The sequence below is a fragment of the Nipponia nippon genome, unplaced genomic scaffold, assembly GCF_047370975.1.
Source record: "Nipponia nippon isolate SJK-2023a ecotype South Korea unplaced genomic scaffold, ASM4737097v1 scaffold_6, whole genome shotgun sequence".
Classification (NCBI taxonomy): domain Eukaryota; kingdom Metazoa; phylum Chordata; class Aves; order Pelecaniformes; family Threskiornithidae; genus Nipponia; species Nipponia nippon.
Window position 1 is genome coordinate 19,093,073 of NW_028262380.1, and position 20,089 is coordinate 19,113,161.

The window sequence follows — 20,089 nt, forward strand, 5'->3', positions numbered from 1 at the left end:
ACTAACAGAAGAACAAACAACAGGAAGGAATTTTCCAGAAAAGGACAATGAAAATAGTTGTATTTTATCATGCAAACCCCAAATGCTCTAGCCAATCAATAAATGAGCTTTATAACCTGTAAAACGAGCTTTCATTAATCTTTTTGCGAGACTCACAAATGCAACATACAATGCTTTCATCAAACCATAATTGAAATGGAAAAATCTTTGAATAAATTAGCATATTATGCATTATGCACAAATGTATTCTTACATGGATGGGTAGTGTGATGGGGGAACCTATCTTTGAGCTGCAGCATTATCAGAGTTATTATCTCCCTGTCATTGTTTCCCTCATTTGCTAACAGCAATAGGGAAGAAAGGTATCTTAGAAATGTTGTTTTCCCAATAAATGTCACAAGCATGGAGCTGCCTATTTAAAGCTACAGTATGTATCCAGGGACATTTTTATGCAGCATGACTTCAATTTAAACTTTCTCTGATATGCAGCTGGGTAAGATCAATGTTCACCAAAAATCCTTTCACTTTTCTGGGATAGTCTAGTAATTTCCCAACACAGAATTCAACAGAATTTTTTATGAGAATAAGCAACCAAAATTAAGAGATCATTATCATTTAAGTTTAGCATGAGAGCATCTTTTGTGCAGCAAAAGTATTATCCAAGTATTTTTAAAACAGAAATGTGCCATAGCTCAGGGACATTTTTAAAACTGTAAGAGACCTACCAATGGACAAAAGAGAAAGAAAAACCGCATGTTGAGTGCATGCTTCATAGTCTGTGCGATTTATTGTGAAGCACCACTTGTACTAGGGCTGCCACAGAGCCATTGGTTTGAAAGGTTAATGACTACAGCAATCAAAATTCCAATTTACAAGAAATGGGATGACAAGAAGCCAAATACAAAATGGAGAGGTCCCACTGTGACGGCAGCTGAGCAACAATTCATCAACAAGAGTGCAGGAACACTGTAAAACCAGAGTGCTGGGGACAAGCTTTTGAGCCTGGGGAGGGCTTAGGACTTCCGCTAAGCTCATTTTTCAAGGATAGTATAGAAGCTTTAAAATGGCTAAATTACCGTTGGTGCTTTTCCTTGTAGTAGTTATTAGGTCATCTGAAGGTGCTTATCCCACCTCCTTATGTTCGCTTTAGTGTATCTCTTCTTGTATTTTAAATGTTCACCTTGACTACTACCGAAAAAGCCATTGCCAAGATAGACATTTCAATACTCTTTGGGTCTTTCCTGCAGTTATCCTCTACTTCTTGCTTCCTAGAGCATCAGCTATACTACAGTGTGATCTGAGACTCTCTGAAGCTTTCAAGTGTGTACATACACAGAGAGATGCTATCTGAGACCCTATGCTCCTTCTGCTTGAATTATTTTTTGCTGGATTTGGTGTGTAATTTGGCTAGACTGGAAAATCAAATTGATGAAAATATCTTTAAAGGTTTACATTTTTATTTTTGTAGAAGTAAAAACCACATAATCAATCAAACTTTGTAATCGTGAAAACTACAGAAATACAGGAATACTTGCTGTTTTCTCATCTGAAGTCTATATGTATGTAATTTGAAGTCATAAATAATAAATAACTGGACATAAGCTGTGAGAAGTTCTGGTCATCCCTATCTCAGAACAGATATCCTAGAACTAGACAGGATTCAGGGAAATCAGCAGGTTGGAGTGAGATTATATAGACAAAAACTTTTCAGTTAGGAAAAGAAGGGACTAAGTAGGAAATGTGTTAGAGGTCTGTAAAACAGTGAATGTCTTGGAGAAGTAACGGTAATGGTTACTCATTTTCTCACAGCAGAAATACTATAGATACCTTATTAAAATAAAAGGCAGCAGGTTTGACACAGAAATGAATTATTTTTCACAGAAGGCATAATTAGGTATGGAGCTAATTTCCCACAGGATACTGTGAATGTCAAAATACCCTGGTAGGTTCAAAAAGTAATTATCATAGTTTATGGTAGAAACTTTGGTTAAAGTATGTAAAATACAAAGATGCAGTTATAACTTTCAGCATAGGAAGTATTTCAGTAGCAGAGTGCAAGGTGACAGAACAGTAGTACGTTAGAGGAATTATCACTCTAAATTCCCCTTATTCTTATATTCTTTCACTTATCTGGCCACTCTTGAAAACAGGATACTGGGTAAAGGGACTGAATACTGCTTTTCTTCCGTTTTATCAATTGTTTTTTCTTTATCATGTCTGGGACCTATTTCTTCCTGCCATGCTTGCATAAAGACAGAGGGGAAAAATGTGTATACTAGAAACACTGTTGAAAATATACAGAAAAAAATTTCACTTTGCTTATTCATTACTTTCTGACACGCCTGAAGCATTATTATAATTTAGAGATAGCCAAGTTCTACAGAAAGAAATATCAGTTTTGAACTTATATCTACTATCACCATAGTAAGTATGGAGCCTTGTCCTTTCTAAAGCTTAAAGTTTTGCGTTCATTAAGGTTATTAATATTTGCACTATTAGAGATACTTTATCTTCTGGTGGTATTATAGTTTAATGATTGAAAATCTCTGATTTTTTTAGGCTCTATGTAAGAGTTGCTCTGTGTTCCTTCTGTAAAGAGACAGGCAATCTGTAGATTTACAGTTGGGAAAATGCTGCCTGAAACCAACATTCACTCCTAGACTAGCAAGCAGTAACTAGTTTAACTGATACGGTTGAACCAGCTTAACTACTGCATGTTGATTCCGAACATCAAGTGCTCATATAGCAGTAGTTATTCTATAGTTCATTGGTGACACAAATACAGCAAAAATCCATATATAGGACATAATTCTGTTGAATTCACCAGAGCACATGTCGTGACCATGCCAGCCGATATTGCCTACATTGCCTTTAGGACCCCAGTCTGCACTACAGTTCTTTTGAGCTCCTGCCACTGCACAGTGCAATGCTGATACTACTGTGCTGTGGGAGGTTATAAATTTAGTCTAACAGGAGTATAATGTCAGCAGAGCTACAGCAACTTAAATTCATGCGTTAACATATCTTGCTTTATATAGTTAAATTGTTGAAGAGCTAGTAAGACAGGCAAACATAAGGTGAAAAGAATAAAGCACAGAGGTAGGATCTGCACAAGTTTTGATGGTGTCATGTTAAAGATGTGTGCCTGTGTGTTTCATTAAATTTTTTCAGTGGAGTTTCCTTCCTAGTAGAATGATTAAACAGAATATCACAGAATGGCTGAAGTTGGCAGGGACCTCCAGAGGTCATCTAGTTCCACAGCCCTGCTCAAGCAGGGCCACCTAGAGCAGGTTGCCCAGGATCACGTCCAGATGGCTTTTGGATATCTTCAAGGAGGCAGACTCCACAACTTCCCTGGTCAACCTGTGCCAGTGCTCAGTTACCCTGACAGTGACACAGTATTTCCTGATGGTGAGAAGGAACCTCCTGTGTTTCAGTTTGTGCCCGTTGCCTCTGGTTCTGTCACTGGGCACCACTGAAAAGAGCCTGGCTCCATCTTCTTTACACCCTCCCTTCAGGTATTGATATACATGATAACATACACACACATTGATGAGATCCCCCCGAGCCTTCTCTTCTCCAGGCTGATCAGTTCTAGCTCTCTCAGCCTTTCCTCATAGAAGAGACATACCAGTCCCTTTAGTCATCTTTGTGACCCTTCATGGACAGTATGTCCATGTCTCTCCTGTACTGGGGAGCCCGGAACTGGACACAGCGCTCCAGGTGTGGCCTCACCAGTGCTGAGTAGAGTGGAAGAATCACCTCCCTCGACCTGCTGGCAATACTTTGCCTAATGCAGCCCAGGATAACATTTTCCTTCTTTGCCGCCAGGGCACATTGCTGGCTCACGCTCAACCTAGCTTCCACCAGGACCCCCAGGTCCTTTTCTGCAAAGCTGCTCTCCAGCTGGGTGGCCCCCAGTATATATTGATGCATGAAGCACGCACATGAAGCACACAGGGGTGAAGATATTGGCAGGATAGAGTTAAGCTGGATCAGAAAGAAGGGGAGCGAGAAGGGAGGTCTGTGGCAGACAGAAGTGGATGATTGAGCACTGTCAGGGGGACCATCTAAGGAGACCATTGAAGTGCAGACCACGGGAGGAACTTTAATGCCATCCTATATCAGCACCCACCAAAGCTGCTCAAACCGTATTTGGTAAAAGCTAGATATGTGACAGCAAAGATGAACTAATCCACATAGGCAAGCTGCTCATAGAGCTGTAGAACATTTTACAGTAGACACTGATAAATATGAGAAACAAAACAAACCCCAACTCAACTGAAAGTTTTGAAATCCTTCATTTCTGACATCTAATGCTTGGGCTAAAGACTACTGCTTTAAATTGATTTATTTTTATAACAGTCACCAGCCCTAGGCATGCTTTACAACATTTTTGAAAGCAATTGATAATTTTGCAATTATATTGAACACAACCCCCCTGAAGTTCATGCTCATTAGCTTTAAATAGTCAAAGATATTTATACATGCATGTCTTGAACTATCATGTACTGATAAGGAAATGAAACACCTAAATAAAGATGTATTACCATGTATTACCATTGACACTGCTTTGATGTAAGTAGAACTTATATCTTAGAACACAAAAGCATATGAAGAGATGGAATTCCTTTTTTCAAAAAATGGTAAAACAGTAATCAATTAAAATACTTTCTTATAACCTATTCTCTTTTTTCCTACCTCATTTTATGCAGACAATTATCAAGGTCCTTAATTTCTGAGACTCTAAAAATAATTATTCTTAGAGAAATAGAGAGAAGGCTTATTTTATCCACCATACTTTGTGCCTTTTTGTGTTAGATAATTAGGGACATTAGTTCATGATTTCCAATACCTAGGGAATACTGTCATTAGCAGGGGAATGTTCTCTAGTACCCTGAGGAAATGAAAAGCTTTTAAGAGCAATCACTGTTAATCACTAACATGCCAACATTATATACATTCTGGAACTGAGGATGATATACAGACAGGACACATTAAGTAACTCTCTCTTTTACTTGTATTGTAGGCTTTCGATAAAAATGTAGTTTTAAAACATCCATTTGCATGGCTTGCTTTCATTACAAAATACACGATAACTAAGAATTCTGTAAGATTTACACTTCTTCTTGTACAAGCTATTGAAAATATTCTCTCTGATTCCATAGTTGAGCTTCACTGTGTTTTTAGCATTATGATACTTTGTTACACAATTTCACTTGAGTGGTAAATGCCAAGGGCAAGAAGGTGACCCTTTTGTAAGGGTGAAAGAAAAACTAAATCAAAAGTTTAAAATAAAAGTTCAAACTAAAATCAATTAAATTTATCTTTACCTCCAGCTCAGCAGGAGACTTAGCACCTGTACAGTTGCAGTACTCACAACTGAGTACGTAGATTAACATTACACACTCGTGATTTGCAAGCAATTGTTATTATTCAAGTTTTCAGATATTTTCATTAATATTTCATTAATATCAGATATTTTCTATCCAATGTTAATGGCATATAATATACTATAGAAATGTTAATCACATGAAAGACAGTAGAATAAAACAGAGAGAAAAAGGCTATTTTTTTAAGAAACCAGCTTTTTTTTTTTAAATGGTATTAATAAAATCAGGCACAGATCTTACTTTTGGTATAGAGCCAGAATTTAGTAATACTAAGTAAAATCTTTTTGTGTCTTATTTCTCTGCTGTACTAACCATGGGTGTCTTACATGGCAGCACCAAGCCCAGCACCACAGGACAGCAAGTACACACTGGAAAATGAGGCAGACTGCACTCATGCACTGGGGTCCTCAGTAGGGATCCCTGCCAACTAAAAACATTGATCTGCCAATACGGCACATATATCAGCAAAGAAAAATCACAAATAATGACTCCTAGTAAAGGGATCGGACAAGTTTATATACTTGGGGAGCCAGAAAGGACTGAAGAAGTTGTCTACTGCTGTCCACCTAACGAAAAATTCCTTTAGTCCAATTTATGCCAATTACTTCTTGTGATAGTTGTTATGAACACAAAAATCAAAATCTTTCTTCTCACTGACCAAATTCTTCAGGACTTACATTCTCTCTCATTATTTCATCTGTAGACAAACAACTCCAACACAATTTTCAATCTGTCCTTGAACAAAGTCCTACTATACCATGCAACGCTACAGGCTAGGGGAGGAGTGGCTGGAGAGCTGCCTGGCAGAAAAGGACCTGGGGGTGTTGGCTGACAGCCACCTGAACATGAGCCAGCAGTGTGCTCAGGTGGCCAAGAGGGCCAAGGGCATCCTGGCTTGTATCACGAATAGTGTGGCCAGCAGAACCAGGGAGGTGATCGTCCCCCTGTACTCGGCACTGGCGAGGTCACACCTCGAGTACTGTGTTCAGTTTTGGACCCCTCACTCCAAGAAGGACATCGAGGTACTGGAGCATGTCCAGAGAAGGGCAATGAAGTTGATGAAGGGTCTAGGGCACAAGTCTTACGCGGAGTGGCTGAGAGAACTGGAGTTGTTTAGTCTGGAGAAGAGGAGGCTGAGGGGAGACTTTATTGCTCTCTCCAACTACCTGAAAGGAGGTTGTAGCGAGGTGGGGATCAGTCTCTTCTCCCTAGTAACAAGCGACAGGACGAGAGGAAACAGCCTCAAGCTGCACCAGGGGAAGTTTAGGTTGGATATTAGGAAAAACTGCATCACCGAAAGGGTAGTCAGGCATTGGAACAGGCTGCCCAGGGAAGTGGTTGAGTCTCCATCCCTGGAGGTATTTAAAAGACATGTATACGTGGTGCTGGAGAACATGGTTTAGTTGTGGACTTGTCAGTGCTAGGTTAACGGTTGGACTCGATGATCTTAAGGGTCTTTTCCAACCTTAATGATTCTATGATTCTATACTAAGTTATAATTATTCTCTTCTGGGTGCTTTCTAATTTGTCTGCATCTTTCGGTCGTTAAATGGCCCAGTTGTTGCAGAGTGATTATTTCCTCACCTGGCCAGACATGCAGTATTTAGCTAGTGAGTCCCGTGAGCTCCATTGCCAATCATTCTTATACTGCTGAGATTGCAGTGGCCTATCCTGTAAACAGATGGTAAATTCAAAAAGGAAGTGCTTACGTTCTTGAAACCTCTATATAAGATCTGAAGTTCCTTCTTTGTGAATTTACTCTGTGCTTCCAGCAGTTCAAGAGCTTCAGGTCTATGTCGTACTGTGGCCATTTCCATTTCATCTTCTACAGTGTCTGTAGAATACAAGAGAGAGAGAAGGAAAGCTGAACAAGAAATATAGGATGTAGAAATATCTAAGCCTTGCAGAAAAAAAAGAAAGTTAAATGACATTCTTTTAAAGAACGGCATTTACAGCTTTAAAGACAAATGGCATGTTCATTTTGAACTCATAGGGAAAGGGTATCTGTCTGCTTCAGTGGCTGCACAGAATATGGAACAGCAGTGATGATCCAGCAGTCTGGATATTATCACATCAGTACAAACAGCAATAAACTGGACAGCCAACATTCTGCAAGGGCATGCATGACACATTCAGAATGACTTTTCTGTTTCTATGACTCTCTGAGCAAAGAAAACAATTTTATAAAACTTTAGCAACTCCAGAATACTGGAAATTTTCCCTTGGTTAGTTAATGGATGTGAATTCACTGTATCAGACTGGGATTCTCAGTGTTCTCCTTTTACTGTGAAGTTGTGCTTTGGAAAGTGTGTGAGATTGAGGTTGCATATTCAATAGTACACCTTACTTTGAGTACCGTATAACAAACCCTTCAGGGCAACATCATGATTCATGGTGAGCAGCCTAACTGGGGAACATGAATATTTTAGTGACCTCATCATTAGGTGAATAAGAATGCAGATATATACATTCAAGGCTTACAGCTGAGTGCAGCCATAAAAGAACGCGAAATAGCAATGCATTTTTTTCCAGGTAGAGTTTTAAAAGTGAAAGTTCAATGAAATAGCTAAAGAAACTTACAGTATGTATTTTTTATGTGGGCTGCCAGCCATATACCTTATCAAAAATATGGATGTGTGCATCTGTTTTTAAGTACTCCCAGCATTAAACATAGTTTATGTAGTACTCCAGACTAATTTAATCAAATCACTGCCTTATTCTGGTTTAAGAGTTATACCAACTATAGAAATGTAACTTGAGAGAAAACAAACATGCATATTTGTCACTTCTACAATGCTGAAGATATATATTTCATCAGAGTGTGTGACTCTGCATTCTTAAAATAAAGTTTTATTCAGTTCAGTTTTCATAAGAGCACAATATTAGGACACTCCATTAAAACAGTATTATGCTTACACCTTCACATATTTTTGTTCTGCTACAATGCAGTAATAATAACTTTCAGCTGTTTGGGAGAAGTCTGGCATCAGAAGATATAGTTCAGCTAAACAAAAAATGAACAACCTTTAAATAGATATAATCATAATATATAAACTGTTTGGATAAATCTTCACAAAATTGTAGGGCCTTGTCTTTTCTCCTGTCAAAGACATGTTGCTGTTAGCACTTATCTCAGGAAGATGATCTCAGTGTCACCCGCAGTCTTATCTCAGAATGTCCATTGTATATTGGCTTATGGACAAACCATAATATTTTTCTCTTTCATTTTTCCTTATAGATTATCTCATATGACTCATAGACCACTACCATCTTTGTGAAAACTTCCAGTCTAAACACTATTGATAAAAACCCCAACTGACACAACTTTACATTGACCTTATGATGTTTGACAATAGTTTTAAAGGGCCAGTATCTGAACTCACACAATTATAAGAAAATTTCACCTCTCTTCTTTAAAAAGACACTCTGAGGTGCAAATAGGAAGTCTTGAAAATCCTGCCTTCATAGATGAAATTGGAATAAAGTAGTTCCAGAGTTAAGAAGCTGTCTTCCTAATCTACAGAAGGTGTAGCAAAGTTTTTGAGTCCCATTTTAATTCTGCATAAGAACATCCAGGGTTTATTTCGCACAGTTTCTAAAGCCTTTCCATCATGTTTTAAGGGATTAATCTTTTATATTCTTTATGTAGTCACTAGAGTCTCTATAACAATGTCAGGCCGTAGATACGCAGCCAAATTTTTCTTGTTAACTGCAAGTCAACGCTAGGTGCTTTTATTAAATTGACAAAAGAATCAACCTGAGAATAAATATTGTTGAAAAGTCACTTGTGTTTTATATGCCAAGAGTTATGTTGGATTTAAATCAGCTATTGTTTAGAAAGGGACTTAACTGGAAATGAGCTCTCTAAGCATCCATTTGTGAAACGTCTGGTTACCTACAGAGACATCTACAAGCTTTTCTAGAAGGTAAATGAATACACATAATAAATGTGAGGCTACAGATAAAGGCCAGACAATGTGATGCTGAGCACAATGTTCAGTATATCCTTAGCAACGAGCATTTTAATTGCGTTTTAATGATTCGGTGAGAATGTAGAAGACTGCAGTGTGGTGAGGATGTTGTCTTTCTGTTAATGAAAAGGTTCAGTATAACAGTCTTTTCACACTCTATTTCTGTAGTCTCTTATAGATACAAGTAATCAAAAAATAAGATCACTGTAAACTTCCTTATAATGTACCAACAATGCTGATTAAAATACTATAGCATTCATGAGTCACTTGCAGGTTTTTAATATTTTTCTTCACACTTATGGCTATTGTTATCCAGGCTGGAAAAAAAATCTATACTTTAAAATATGCAGCGAAAGTGTGTGAAAATATATCTATTTCTAAACATTAATGATTTCTATGGCATTAATGAAAAACTAGTTATTTCAGTTCTCTAGTTTCTTTAGCCTAAGAAAGTTAAGGCTTCTTTTTTTTTTATTAATAAAAGGCTAACACATGTCAACTGAAAAATAGAAACAAGTTCATATTCACGTATTAATATGTTAAACAAAATATTCTTACTGATTTTATTAATGAGTACTTTCTTCTAGCTAAATAGTAAAGACAGTTTTTAATGTATTTGCCACAGGAGCTATGCTTTGAACCTTTTATTGTTCATTAAAGAAGAAAATGGTAAAAGCAATGCAAAAAGCAGACATACTCTTCAAATAATGGGAGTTGGAGAAGCATGCCCAAAGTTAGGGCTCAGTTCATATCTGTGAAAATTGTGTACATGCATTTGTCTGCACAAACACCAAATTATAGCTCCCCTATCTATTTAATAACTGCATGCACACATGCTTTTCATTTCCAAAACCATCTTGAGTCTAGTCCTATCTCTAGCACATGCATTTAAACAGTTAACTAAGGCAGGATGGATTTAAGTTTACGCTTACTAGACTAAAGCACACAAATAAGAAACAGTGTTCTTTGACATGCTTTGTTCAATGGGACTGCTGAAATAAGATTTTATTTATTTAAGTAACCTTTTTCTGCACATATTGATAGAAGTTAAGCAGAGAAGTGCAAATTCAGGCTATGTATATTTCAAAAAAATTACTTGCTTTAAAAATATTCCCCTTAAAATTTCTAAGGAGTTCAGATTATATGGTTGTTGTAGGTAGTGCTGGCTTCATTCCTAGTACATTACAGTGTTGCTTCTTTCATGCTAGCAGAAATCAAATAGCACATTATGTCAAAATGAGCTAATAACAATGTGTGTCTACAATGATATTATTTAATATAGTATTTTCATTTAATACAACATTTTTACTTAATATAGCATTTCATTATTAATGAGAGTACAGAGAAAAATTTGGAATGCATTTTTTTTACTATTTGGTTCTCAAATACGAAATATTTAATGCAAGTTTTATTTTGACTTCTTTTCTAGTTTATAAAACAAACACTTCCAGCAACAAAATACAAGTTTTGCATGGTCAAGGTTATTAAGACTGACTCTAAATATTTTTATGTTACCTGTGCAGACAAAAGGCTTGCATAGAAATGTGCAAGAAATAAGGATGTTTTGCTCTGCAACCAACTTCAAACAAACAGATCAAACCTTCTGTTCTATTTCCTTTTTCTGTTCTATGCCCCATCGTTGGAAGTGTGCAAGTTCAGGTTGTATGGGGCTTTGAGCAACCTGATCTAGTGAAAGATGTTCCTGCCCATAGCACGGGGGCTGGACTAGATGATTTTAAAGGTCTTTTCTAACCCAAACCATTCTCTGATTTTATGATTCTTTTTATAGTCTAAGGCTATATTACTCAGTTCACGTAACTGAAAGCAACAACTACATAAAGAATTACTATCAGGTAACACGACAGTAACTGACCTTTTTAAGCTACCCTATTTTCAAGTAAAACACATCAGCTGAAGCCACCATGAAAAAGCTACTGCGCATCCACATCTTTAGTCCTTTTCCTCTTTGCGATCTCAAATATTTAGAAAGGAAAGCAAGTACCACAGTCTTCTCTGTAGAGGAGCATACGAAAGACAGTGAAGTGGGGCAGCAAAAAGAAAGTCTAGATCCATACCACTGAAGTCTAGGCACTTAATAGGGGCCTGTGTTCATAACCAAGTTGCCTCACGTTGTCCTACAATCACTGGGCACAAGGAACTGCTCTTGAAGGCATTGTTTTACCTTTGATTGATTGATATACTTTATCATAAGAGTATACCAGAAGCAAAGGACTGCTCAGCTTCTAATTTTAGGTGCTCAAATTAGTGCTTAAAATTAAGCCAAATTAATCTAGCCTGAATTAGGCCCACAGGCATACTTTAAAATCAGTTATAGTAGCCAATTTATATAGGAAGACATTAGTGTTATTACTATAATTAACCTCTATGTAGGCATATATATATGTATGTATGTATCTATGTATGGATCTTCCTCCCTTCCTCTCCCCCCACCATTTCTATCTGTTAGCTGCTCTGGAGACATTTTATTTCCTCATAGCATATCAAGACATTAAAGGTAGTGTCAGTGTGCTTTTCCTTTGTCTCTACATTCACATACTTTTTTTTTTTTCCAGTCTCTGTTATTTTTCTTTCAGACACATACTTTAGGTCTCAGTCCCTAAATGATTTGTTATTACATAGTCAAAACCTGCAGGGCCAAGCCTTTCCTCCCAGACCAGTACTGCTGATACTATCCTATATATTGGATAGCAAGAACACACAAACGTGCACACATGTACACAAAAAGATACCACTTTTCAAATACATTGAGAGCAGATATTTAATTTACCCAGTGAGTCACTTCTCAACTAGCTTGCAGAGCACAAGTGCCAACCCAGCAGCTCCTATGCGGCAGACCCTGGCACTGGTATCTTGCCATCCTGCTCTGCACCGACAAATCTGTGACCAGCTCACAAATCTGTTCATCACTTCCTTTTAAACCTCAATAGAACATACAATTACTTCAGCAGATACATTGTCTCAAATGAGCAGTTAATGAAAGTATAACTTTTGATGCATGCAAACCTAAAAAAAAATCAAATGAAAAATAAAACTTGCTTTGAGTAACAGGAGATGTCGTTTTGGCAGCCGAGCAGGGCAAGAGCTTCATAAGTCGCTCTTTAATGCTGCGTTTGGTACTGTTCTGAGCGTAGAGGAAACCTAAAAAATATATTATCAGGACTGTTAACATAGGCTTGAGAACAATTTCTGTACATGCTGCAGAGTTCATCATTATAGCAGAATCCTGATGGGAAAAGGCCAAACAGATGGCAGCCATCCTGAATTGCAAAGGGCAACCAGAATTTTTGAACAGGACAACAAAACAGGTTGGGTTTTTTTTGTATCTTTCCAATAAAGGGGATTTTTTTGTATATGTGCATCTCTTGTATATGTGCATCTCTTGTAAAGTTCTTATAACCCATTTTAAAACATCTAACAGAGAAGTATCAGATTATATATTTGAAACAACACACGGTAAGAGTGTAAAAATTTTAATACTAAAATATTTTAAGGAGTTTTAAGTCTATTTGATTTTGAAGTTTCATATGGGAAACAAAACCAAAACCAAATAAAATCTCAAAGATATATTTTGTTGTCCTTTCTGGCAGTCTTCTAGTTCCATGGCTGAGTTTTCCCATATAATTCATTCAGCAATTGCAATAACCAATCTGGTACTTTTGCCTTTTCTGAATATTAAAATATCAACCATGATGTGTAGCCAGCCTCCCTTTTCTTAATATTTGGTATTCTACATATATATATAAAAATAAGTATTATTTATATTTTAATCTTTAAATACTGACATGGCCGAATAGTTTATGTTCATGTGCCATAAAGCAGGTGAGCAGCATTATCCTTATTTACTGTGAAGGAAATTGTCAGAGTAATTGCCTGTGAGATCTAACTAACCATTTTATACAAAATGGGTGATAAGAGCAAGCATCTTCTGGATGGATATTTGCTGCAAATGACAGACTTAACATCTGTAAAACAGTTGAGTAAATGATTTGTGTTCCTGAGAAAGGTAGAGCTCGGTTTGGACATTATGCAACTCCTGCACTTTTCATCTCGATTGTATGTACTCCAACACAAACACTGCTCTGTGATGGCTCTTGCTGCAACAGCAAGAACACAAAACAGATGGGGAAAGAAATGAAAGACACGACTGACAATTCCTGTACTAGCAGCACAGTCACCAGGATAATCCTGGGTTATCCCCACTACTGCACTTGTGCTGAATATTGGTGTTAGTGACATGATGTGGAATAGTTTCCTCTCTGTCACCAAACCAGACAGAGTGGGAATCTCCCACCTGTAACACTAAGCGGAGCTTGTAGGCAATCTTGAGAAAGTATGTACTTGTATTTGGGAACAGCAGAGGAAAGTGAGAAGACTTTAAGGATATTAGATTGTAAATGAAAGAAAAAATATTTCTCAGTTTGTATACAAGTAAAACATTGAAGGAAATGAAATTAAAGAAATGGGGAAAAATAGGAAAGACTCAACCACAGCTTTAAAAAATCAACCAACTATTACCGGATAAATTCTGCCTCTCCTAGAACAGTGGATCTGGTGAATGGGTGAAACAACCCAGCTTCAGCACAAGGTCAGATGGACCTAAATGACCATCTCTGGAAATGTCAAAACCTTTTAATACAAATAATAATAATGAATACACTTATCTGTAACACTTAACCATCAGCTCAACTCAGAAACACTGTGCAGATAAACAAATAAAGTAAAAGACAATCTGTGATCTGATGGGTATCTCAAACTCCATATTTTTAGTTTGAGTACAAAAACTGAGCCTTTAAACGGATACCTTATGGCCTCAGCTGGCAGTGCCTGCAATATCACACTATGCCTGTACTGTAAGTATCTGAACACAAAGGAAATTGTTTATCTTAAAGATTTTTTTCTTTATTAGTAACTCTTCCAGCACAGACATGATCTACAAATATCTACTTCTAGCTTGTTAATTTAAGTTAAGGTTTGCAAAGGTTTACTGTCCATGTATTACATAATTACATAGGTCCACAACCTATGTAATTACTGAAGATGTATACAGTGCTTTGCAAAACTTAAAGGGACGTATTATTTCCCAAGGGTTTGAAGCTCAAAGCCTTGAGTAAGAAAATAATTTTGCTACATTTATGCTCACACAAAAGCTCATGGAATTCAATGCAAAACATATGGGCTTTGCAGTGGTATGATCAAGGTCAAAAATAAAATAAAATATATGGGAGAATGTAACATCAGAGGAGTAACTTAGGAGGACAGTATAATTTTTGCACTCGCTTCTGGCAAGTAATTTAAAATTTTGATGCTAAGATCAGGGTAGAGGTGAAAGAATTGGTTTATCTTCTCACAGTATGAGGAAGCAGCACGGAAGATTTTCGCTCCCAGTGGCTGCAGTCAGCCTCTTCTGCAGCTATTCCAGTCCACTGTCATAACCTCCTGCTCAGTACCACAGCTTTCAATGTGATTTTTTCATGAGTAAAGGACTACTTAATACAGAGAAAACATATTGCACACTGAGTCTATGCTGAGTCAGTGTTTAATATATGTTGAAACACTTTAAGTGTTAATTAAGATGAAATATGTAATAATTTCTGTGAATTCTGTAGCTATTGTCCCAGTTTGAAACAGGTTGAGGAAAAAGTTGTGGCCATTAAGCAGCTAATTAATCTAAGATAGATTAAAATTTATTTAATATATAGTATGAGAAATATATATCTTATTACCAGAGAAATATAGATCTTATTACCAGTCTTCAAAATGGCTGTTCATGAAAAGATGAAGAGCCATGAAGCACCAACACACTGACAATGATGGACTGATGCTGCTTTCTTCAGACTTCTAGAATAGAATAATAATAATTTTTAGCCTGCAAAGAGATATTCAGAAGGAGCTGAATTTTCCAAACACTTGTTGATTTTTTTTTTTAATAATTGGTTGACTAGAGATTTCATAGCTGTTATCCCTAACCCAATCAGCCACAAATTCCTCTGGGCTAAGTGTGAAGGTTCTTCAAATTCAGGTTAGTTAACTGGTGCTGCTTGCTCTTGGGTTTGACAATTTGTTCCTCTGCAATGAAAATTAAACTATGAGACACACTTTTCCCCAGAATTCACTGTGGGAGTGTCCTAGAACACATCTCCACACGACACCACCTGGAATTGTGGGTGATTGTCCCAAGAGGTGTTCACACTTCACAAAACACTCTGTAAGTGGAGCATGGCTTATGTATTCTCCTAGGTACTGTTGTACTGATATTTGTGCTGCATACAGATGTTGGGCATACTAGACATCCCTTGGGAGTGACTGCTATTTAGCATGATTTATATCTGTAGTTGCAGTTGATAAATGCACCAATAGCTTAAACATCTGATTTACAGATATTTAAACTAGAGAACTGTTACTCTACAGTTTTAAAATAAAAGTTTAATATGGAGAATACCATACATACACATGATCAATACAATTGTTTTTTGAATTGCTACTTTTAAAAATCATATTTGGCCAAAAGCATCCAGATCATTGTTATGTGTGTGACCTAGTCTCTCCAATATCACAGTGTTGACAGGTTGATGTAGATCTGACACTGCTGGTTACAAAAAAATACTCAAAGCAGCACAAAATTTTTTCCTCGTTAAATAACAAATTAATATAGTCATAAAAGACTTTAAAAGATAGGGAAAAAGGATGTGTTAGAATATAAAAATTATTATTTATAAATTATAAGTGATTCATAAATGACCATATATTCCTAATCATATACATATATATCTATACCTAGACTATCTTAACTCTTTCCATATTTACTTTTTTCAGATGTATGATCCCTGCTTTAGAAAGACAGTACGTATTACATATTGCCTTGTTGTTATAGAGACAGGTGAGACTACCCCAGGAAAGATTATAAAGCCAAGGGATTTTTGCAGGAGTTTTCAGAGGCAAAACATCTCTCTTTCTAAGTGCGATTGTTTTCTTTGCAAATTCTTTGTAGTCAGCATGAAAGCGAGGGCAGGTAGGCTACTTTTTGCTGGTGTAGCAGATAAATCAGATAGTCTGTCTTGCATCCCCACTAAGTGCACAAGATGGACTGTGCTGTGGTTGCCCTTGCCCCCAAAGTCTTGCCCACCTTTCCTGCCTGCAGAAAATGCCCTCTGTTCAAAGAAGCACTCTCCTGCCTTGCCTCCCACCTCATTGCTGACTTTTTATAACGGGATTTGGGTGATAAATGTCAACGTAGAAGGCACACTCATCTGAGTACTTAAAAGAGTTTTTTGGGCAAGTAATCATCTTATTTAATAGGAAGTTCAAAAACCAAAAACAATTCTCCCAACAAATTCTTCCTTCGCTGTTAGTGAAAGAGAAAAGTCACCTGTAAAACTACGTCTTTTTTCCCCACTCTTTTTCCCTCCATGGCTTTTTATTTTTGTTTACTGTTTTCTTTCTCAAAGTCTCACTCCTTTATTTGGCAAAGACAGCAGATGAGAGCTTCCACTGTTTAAGTCTCACTCCATTTTTTACTCAGCAGTATTACAATCCACTGGTCACATCCACTGCCTTGGCAGTACAGCTAAGCTCCCAGTAGTGCTGGAATTTGGATTTTGTTCACTTAAAGGATTTTAAGTCTTCCCATGAAAATGGGAAAAATACCTGTATTTCTGAATGTGATCTTTTTGGAAGACGGTTAGTATAAGACCTGAAAGCCAAGCTGCACAGGTAATTTTCCTAAACCTAAAATTTTGGTAAGAAGTGACAAAGATACTGAAAACAAAAAGAAATGCATGAAGTGTTTTCTTGGCATAATGTTTTATGCTCAGTTTCAGCTGTATGATGGAATTTCTCCCAGGGCCTTAAGGGCTGGCAGCCCCACTAAACTGTTAATGGTTCAGCACAGATGGAGAGGCAAGGGAGACAAAATGAAGCGCAGATTTCATATTCACAGTTCAGGACTTGTGGAAGAGAGCCAAATCAGAGTAGGTGTTCCTTCTGTGTAGTGAGTCTGGGAATGAAACAAAATTATGTACAACATAAATATTTAAAAGTCGCAGCCTCAGTTCTTTGGAAACACCTGCCGAGGAACTGTGTGAGCTGTCAGTAGGCTACTCTACAGATCCTCAGCATTTTTTACCAACCAGGGGAAATATTCTTGCCAATCTCATTCATCTGTACTTATGCATTTTTAGTGATTCTTCCTCTACAGCCCCTAACTTTCTGTTTTTCATCACAAAATACATCTCTCAACTTCATGGACTAGGCTAAAGTCCTATATAAACCACATCAGACCTGCTACAAGGAGAAACTGCCAAGGTATTGAGCTGAAAAAATGGATGGCAGCATTTTAGGGACAACCTTGAAACACACATTCAAGAGTGAGATTACTCTCCTTCACTTTGCATTCTCTTGTACATACTGTTTTAAATCAGACCCAGATTAGAAGCTGGTAGCTACACTTCTCTACCAATAAATTAGAGGTCAGGCTCAGTTAGGAAGTCTGGAGGCCAAAAGTACTTGAACATGGATTGAAAATGAAAGATAGAGAACAGGTGATCTTGTCAAAAACAGTAACTACATTTGGGCATTTGTGGGATTGGCAAATGGAAAAGGATGAAAGAAGAGAGGAAAAAAGCTAATATCACCAGAGAGAAGAAATAGAGAAGTGTCAAATTATAAAAAATATAAAACAGAGAAATGGCCACAATTTTGTCTTTAGAGTTTTCATTATATTTTCCAAATACAACTTTATTATTCAAACCGTGCCTTCCCATGACATATATACAGCTTTTCAACCTTAAAAACTGCTTATGTTATGACAGTTTCTATGCAAATGCTTAATGCAAACATTATCTAAAACTGTTATAAACATCTCTAGGAGTGTAAACACTGAAAATCACAGAGTTTCTTCAGTGTAAAGCTGGAAAATGTACTAGTTTTTCCATACCACTTCATTCATTTAATACCACTTAATACACTTGCACATGCACTCCCAGAGCATGCACAAAACTAAGCTGGTCCCCTGTGACAGGAAAGGTATTTGCACCAGAAAATTTGCTTTCTTTAGAAAAATCTCACTTGAAGTGGACCATGTGAGCATATGAGAGAATGCACAATGAACCAGATGTGTTTGACTGCAGTTTCTGAACTATGCATTTTCTTCATTTTTTCCCCTTCTGTTGTTTATGAGAAGAGTACAGAAGTTTTTAACTGACTGTAATATAGAAAAATTATTACACAATGAATTACATCAACAGAAAGTTAGTTATCTTGGGGGGGATCTAGGAAGGGGACAGATTAGGAAGAAGAGATTTTTAAGTTAAAGGAAGGACCAGATAAAAGGCAGTAGATGGTGCAGAGAAATTAAAAAAAAAAAAAAAAAAAATTAAAAATCTGTCCAGTACCATAGTTTTAAGTCAGGCTCTTTTACTATCCTGAGCAATAAAATAGTTGTATGTTATTCTTAATGAAATTCCTAATTTAGTATTGCTCAAAGGGATTTTAGAATTGAAATAAAAATGCTGAACTACAGAACTTAACAGCTAACAGCTTATATGTAACATTTTCTAACAGATTTTATATGTAACATTTTCTAACAGATTTAAAACTCAGTGTGTAAGTAGGAATCAAAAGAAATAAAAGAACTATTTTTTTTATTTTTCATTGGGCTTTGATTCAAACATGTTTGTAGAGATTTAATGGAATGACAGCTTCTCTCAAAGAAACAAGAAGCAAATATAAACTCTGGGCCAAAGAAAATCTTTATGTGGCTCAAGAATTCTTTATCTCACATTCAGGAAGGACACTCAACTTAGGAAAAGTCACACTGGCTACGTCTATTCACAAGCAATTTGGTGCAACAGAAATAGATTGGCAGATGAAAGCAAGTGATGCTGAGATCTTGCAGATGGCTTATGGATACAAAGACTGAAGAATAAGTGTGTTTTATCATAGCCTCAGCAAGGTGGATACTTCAGTAGCAGTGAAATGGGCTCTAACACTGGGCAGACTCATCTGGACATCTCAATGGTAGTGTCCCTGGTCAGTGAAGAAGCTGAAGGGCTGGGATCAGTGACCAGGGGTAAGAGACCCTCTGAGCACTCCCTTGCTTACAGGGCTGGTAGGCTCAGCATGGCAGGCATGGCAGCATGAACCTGTAAAGAAAACCTTCTAAAGAGTTTGAACTAATAATTGTGATTAAACAGTGATAACAAACTGAGTTTATCTGGTTTAGTGGAGATTCATTGAGTTTTGCAAAGGAGGAAAACCAACTGATGCTTCAATCAAAATGAAGGATCTTTTCTAACCGGAGAACTAAAAAACAGTGATATGCAGTGCCAGTGCTGTGGAATATGAAAGCAGAGTGAGAAAAATACTGTTGTAAAAAGGCTAGAGAAAGCAACTGAAGACAAAAAGATGAGTCTATCAAAAGTGAGTGACAGATGATGGAAAGAAATCAAATGGCTGATACTAGATGAGCTAGAATGAAAAAGAAGGATTCAGCAGAGAAAGGAAAGAGAGAGAAAAAGTAAAAATGTTAAAAAGGAGTTCAGAATTAAAATGAAAAAGTAAATAGGGAGAGATTAAAAATGGTGAGAGACCTTTCAAATATCTGTTACCTCCGTATTTAGCTTCTTATTGAAACTATATGCATGGTATATGTGAACATGTACAATGCTGGACTCAAATATGCTCCTGTTTGCCAAAGGGCCAGCAGCT

General features: G+C 37.0%; 1 protein-coding gene across 9 annotated transcripts in view; it reads right to left on the minus strand.

Moving 5' to 3' along the window:
- KCNIP4 (potassium voltage-gated channel interacting protein 4) overlaps nt 1-20,089 on the minus strand; it is a 466,803-nt gene that overhangs the window by 43,251 nt on the left and 403,463 nt on the right. For 8 of the 9 annotated variants that reach the window (XM_087737010.1, XM_087737006.1, XM_087737005.1 and 5 more), the window contains one exon: nt 7,103-7,227. In XM_087737010.1, coding sequence (XP_087593136.1) covers nt 7,103-7,227 — 125 coding nt within the window. Of the gene's footprint in view, nt 1-7,102; nt 7,228-12,421; nt 12,524-20,089 lie in introns of all 9 variants that reach the window. The other variant, XM_087737004.1, reaches the window with a different exon arrangement.